A 6000-nucleotide genomic window follows, 5' to 3' on the forward strand; every position below is an offset into this window, starting at 1 on the left:
AAAAAGTTTAAAAAAGTTTATTTTGGTATTTAAATCAGAAGGCTGCAAATAGAAAAGAGGCATACGATTTTTATTTACATTTTATTTATTTAATAAATGAATGCCATTGATGTGTTTTTTCATTTGAAATTCGATTTTGCATGTCTCCACTATTAAATTATATATTGTATGGTAATAAGCGATGCTTGTTCCATATTCAATGTTAAAGCAAAACTTGTTTGGGTCCATATTAAAAGGTTAATTTGTTCAATGTTGGCCCGCGACTTTGTTCAGGTTTTACATTTTGACCCACTGGGTATTTGAGTTTGACACCCCTGCTCTAATGGCTAGACTCTAAGGCTAGGCTCTAATGGCTAAGCTCTAATGGCTAGGCTCTAATGGCTAGGCTCTAAGGCTAGGCTCTAATGGCTAAGCTCGAATGGCTAGGCTCTAAGGCTAGGCTCTAAGGCTAGGCTCTAATGGCTAATCTCTAATGGCTAGACTCTAATGGCTAGGCTCTAATGGCTAGGCTCTATTCCAGAGCATGTTGACTCATGTCTCTTACATCTCACACCCTAACATGAGTTTTGAACTGAGTAACTAATGTCCTCCTCTTCCCGTGTTTATCTTCCAGATCTGCCCCCCCCTCCCATCCCCCCTCCAGCGGGGCTCAAGTCCCCCACACACCCCTCCAAGACAGCCCTGGAGACCCGGGGGGTGATGTCCCCCAAGGCAGGCGAGGGCAGGGACAGGAGAGGGGGCTCAGGAGGAGGGTACCGGCCACAGGAGGGATCGGACCCCCGTACCAGCTCCTCAGAGCGCCGGGAGACCCAGGACAGACAGAAAAACCCTCGTGCAGGGAAAGGGAACAAACAGGAGGGGGGCAGCACCAAGGCACGCCAACACCCAGGTACAGAGAACACCTAGGGACATGGAACTAATGATATTTAACCTAGCAGTATATTGTTCTTCCTGCTCTGTAGACATGCCAGTCTGACAGTGCAACTTTAGATTGTGAATAGCTGTATGTATTGTGTTGAAGGACATGAGTTCTCAGTGTGTCCTCTCTCCTCTTTTGTCCCAGGACCAGAGGACATCCTGCCCTACAGCCGCCCCTCCTTCCCCACGGTCCACAGTCCCCGAGACAGGGACCCCAGATCCTCCATCTCTATGTCCTCCCGGGGCTCAGGGGGGCGGCGGAGAGGAGAGGGTGGGGCAGGGGCCCGCAGGAACCCTAACGACATGGGCCTCAACACCATGGGGGCCTTCCAGCCAGGAGACGATGACTTAGAGGTACAACATTTGCCGACTGGCTAACTCAGTGTTACTGCAGATTTAGTATATGTAGGTTACTGAACAATGGCTTAGATTACATGCTGTGTATATATTTGTATGCTTGCTGAAATGTCCGTTTTGTTGTGTCTTTCCCCAGATGGTGGAGAGCTGAAGTACTAGACGGGATGAACAGGAAGTACTGTCCAGAATTAAGTTTCCAAGAAGAGGAAAGCTGTGATCGTTCCTCTGCCCATTTTAAATATCTCAGTATCTCACCATCATGTTTGCTGACAAATACTGTACATCAATTGTGTTTCAATACATTGGGAAAAAATACCAATTGTTTTTCTAATTTATCGTTTTCTATGTCCATTTTAAACAAGAAAAAAAAATGCCAAGCAAAATACCCAGTAGTATGTAATGTTTTATTCCAAGGCAATAGGGAGTAACAGTGGACTCCAAGTATTGACACGATGGACTTGGCTTGCCTCGGCACTGTGGGAAGCCCTGCCCGTACAGCCAGGTGTTACTGTAATGAGATGAGCTACAAGCAGAGGGGTGGACTGTCTTGTAAATATACCTGTACACATAATGTCCTTTTGTATAGCGTCCGTCGTGGTACTTCGTTTTCTTTGTGTTCTTTGTTTTATTTTGCGAATTATTATTTTATTATGCCAGTAAATATAATTATTTTATAGTTTTCCATCCATGTTGTAAATTGCTATAGTATTTAGCCGTCCCAGAAAGTGCCACTTTGGGATTGTTCTTTTTCTTTTTCTAATGCACTGTTATTTTTTTGTGTCATTGTCAATGTTTGTTATTTGTTTTACTTTGGTTTTAAAAGCACAATCACTAAACTTTATTTTAAGCCATTTTATCTATTAACCTTTTTGTCTTACTGGAGGAATACAGGTATGACAAAAGAGTCTTGTTAATCCTGATGATGACGAAGATGATGATGATGATGATGATGATGATGTTGGTAAAGGTGATAAGCTGTTTATGATGGGCGTGGATTGAAAGGAGACTTCCTGTGTCATGATTGGCTCATTTCAGATTCTGATGCTAGCTCATGTGAGAACCTTCAACACAGACAGTTATTGTGGTTCATAGCAGCAATGTAAATGTCTTTTTGAATTGACCGTAGTTCCAGCCATTGCACATTAATTCAAACGGTGACATTGTCTACTAATGCACTTAAAAGAATGTAACATACAGAAAATGGGCGAAACCTTGTGAATCTGGAGAGGCTGTGATTGGACAAGGAGAGTCTCTTTTCCAGAGAAGGGGTTGGTCGGTGGATACTTCTCTGAGGAGAGAGGGTTCTGTTGTTTATTCGTAGGACATCTGCAAACATTTGTTTCGTAAAGCAAAAAGCTAAAAAACTTTATGAATAAAAAATGTTCAAACTGTTAGCGCTCCCTCCTTTTTTTTCTGATATCAGAAGGACATGGGGGGACTGCATGTCCCCTAGGGTGTCCCCTGGGGCCTCTCTCTCGCTGAAGCTCTCCTCGCTACATTTGAAGATCAGAGCTCAGGCCTTTTGGTTGATATTTGAAGTGTGTGTGACGCCTGGGTCTGCTACTCCTAACACAAAGGCTCTTAGCTGCGCTACGGACCAAATCATATTGACTGGCAACTTTTGTGCTGTTCATTTAGCTGTTTGGATGCAGTTTAGTTGAAGGGTAGTGAGCAGGCTGTGCTCTCTAAGGGACATGAGTGTTGTTGTTCTGCGTATTGGTTGTATCTCATTATCTCATTGTTAGCCCTACAGTTACATACTGATGATTCACTAATCCCAAAATGTTGTTTTTCCCACAATATTTATCAAAAATATCCTTAAATACCAATAACAGTGAGTATCTTATTGTTGCTGTAAGTTGTTCATTCAGTTGATTGTTATGTGTTTATCTTTTCGATGCAGCTGTTATAACTCAACAGGAGGCAGCTGTTATAACTCAACAGGAGGCAGCTGTTATAACTCAACAGGAGGCAGCTGTTATAACTCAACAGGAGGCAGCTGTTATAACTCAACAGGAGGCAGCTGTTATAACTCAACAGGAGGCAGCTGTTATAACTCAACAGGAGGCAGCTGTTATAACTCAACAGGAGGCAGCCGACTCGATATTTGTAGCATTAATTCAGCTAATAACCATGAAACCAGTCATTTTGCATATTTCCCAACTTACTGTATTATTCATCAATACTGAATTCTGACTAATACCGACTGTATTATTCATCAATACTGAATTCGGACTAATACCTTCTGTATTATTCATCAATACTGATTTCTGACTAATACCTTCTGTATTATTCATCAATACTGATTTCTGACTAATACCTACTGTATTATTCATCAATACTGAATTCTGACTAATACCTACTGTATTATTCATCAATAAAGACACCCACTAAACAGAACATTCCGTAACTTTCCACACATGGAATGTTCCAGTGTGTAATGTTGTGTGTGTAGGTGGCAGGGAAGTCAGGCGCAGGAGAACGAACTTGGTATAAACGGAGTCGTTTAATAAAAGTTAACAAAACTCCAAAAACCTAAATATATAAAATATTTAAAGTGGGTACAAAACCCGTCGCGCATCAACACAAAACTTGCACAAACATACAATCAAACAATCTCCGACAAGGACATGAGGGGAAACAGAGGGTTAAACACACAACATGTAATTGATGGGATTGGAACCAGGTGTGATGGAAGACAAGACAAAACCAATGGAAAATGAAAAATGGATCAGTGATGGCTAGAAGATGGGTGACGTCGACCGCCGAACACCGCTCGAACAAGGAGAGGGGCCGACTTCGGCGGAAGTCGTGACTCAGTGCACAGGAGCATTACAATACTTGTACAGTATAGACCAGGTAAAGCATCATAAAACAGGAGGCATAAAACACTATTCATCAAATTAATGGGAAATAATATTCTGACAGATGACACTACTTGTATTGACATTTTCATCATAGGTATAATGAAAAAGCAATTTAAATCCATTCGAGTCTTGCTTGTGTTGGTCAATTTCTTCAGCAGATAATCAGGTCTATATAATTATCAAACATACATTAGTAATAGAAAGGAAACAGAATCTTTGTTTAAGTATTAAAACTATCCTTTAGTAATACAATTGTAGGCAGAAAGTTGGTACAGAGTACAGTATATGGTAGCTCTCCCCAGGTTCTGCGAAATGTCTAAGACATCCTGTAACTCATATAGCCTCTCCCAGTCCTCCTTGCGTGTGTTTCACTGGCAACAACATTTTAATAAATCTAACTTCCCCCTGTCAGCAGCAACCATCTTGTCAACAATTATAAGCTCAGAAGTGGGTTTGACCGAAACTTGACCTTTCATCACAAGTATAGGGTCATAACAAGGTGAACGAGTCTAAGCATCTTTGCAGTTTGCTGTTTTCATCAGGTCTGCAGCAGCCTTGGGTTCTCAGATAACCAGTCGTATTCTCAGAACCTCAGATAGTCAGGTGGGGCCCAGACAGGATGAGCATGAACGTAGGCGGTTTCCACCTTCTGATAGTGTCTGAAGGGCACAACACTCAAAACACGTGTTATAACACACAGAGGTCTCCTAAATAGGAGACCTTACAGTTTATCATAACACAATTTATTAACCCTTTAAAAGGTATGAGGCCTCGGTTTAACCCCTTCATTTGCCTCAAAGGCTACAATATATTGTAGGATCAGAACACCACCCAGACCCACAATATACCATAGGATCAGAACACCAACCTGACCCACAATATACCGTAGGATCAGAACACCACCCAGACCCACAATATACCGTAGGATCAGAACACCACCCAGACCCACAATATACCGTAGGATCAGAACACCACCCTGACCCACAATATACTGTAGGATAAGAACACCACCCAGACCCACAATATACTGTAGGATCAGAACACCACCCAGACCCACAATATACCGTAGGATCAGAACACCACCCAGACCCACAATATACTGTAGGATCAGAACACATCCCAGACCCACAATATACCGTAGGATCAGAACACCACCCTGACCTACAATATACTGTAGGATCAGAACACCACCCAGACCCACAATATACTGTAGGATCAGAACACCACCCAGACCCACAATATACCGTAGGATCAGAACACCAACCTGACCCACAATATATTATAGGATACACCACCCAGGCAATATGCTACAATATATTGTAGGATCAGAACACCACCCAGACAATATGCTACAATATACTGTAGGATCAGAACCCCAACTAGACAATATGCTACAATATATTGTAGGATCAGAACACCATCCAGACAATATGCTACAATATATTGTAGGATCAGAACCCCAACTAGACAATATGCTACAATATATTGTAGGATCAGAACACCATCCAGACAATATGCTACAATATATTGTAGGATCAGAACACCATCCAGACAATATGCTACAATATATTGTAGGATCAGAACACCATCCAGACAATATGCTACAATATATTGTAGGATCAGAACACCACCCAGGCAATATGCTACAATATATTGTAGGATCAGAACACCATCCAGACAATATGCTACAATATATTGTAGGATCAGAACACCACCCAGGCAATATGCTACAATATATTGTAGGATCAGAACACCACCCAGACAATATGCTACAATATATTGTAGGATCAGAACACCACCCAGGCAATATGCTACAATATATTGTAGGATCAGAACCCCACCCAGACAATATGCTACA

The 6000-nt window shown here is 41.8% G+C and overlaps 1 protein-coding gene across 1 annotated transcript in view; it reads left to right on the forward strand.

The window, feature by feature from the left end:
* LOC139549457 (roundabout homolog 1-like) overlaps positions 1-2669 on the forward strand; it is a gene marked incomplete in the record, with an annotated part of 182916 nt that extends 180247 nt beyond the window's left edge. Inside the window, 3 exon segments of the mRNA XM_071359983.1 lie at positions 614-889; positions 1064-1272; positions 1412-2669. Of these exon segments, the coding sequence (XP_071216084.1) occupies positions 614-889; positions 1064-1272; positions 1412-1426 (500 nt within the window).
* Between the last annotated feature and the right edge of the window lie 3331 nt (positions 2670-6000).

The sequence above is a fragment of the Salvelinus alpinus genome, chromosome 22 (genome assembly GCF_045679555.1).
Source record: "Salvelinus alpinus chromosome 22, SLU_Salpinus.1, whole genome shotgun sequence".
NCBI classification, from domain to species: Eukaryota; Metazoa; Chordata; class Actinopteri; order Salmoniformes; family Salmonidae; genus Salvelinus; species Salvelinus alpinus.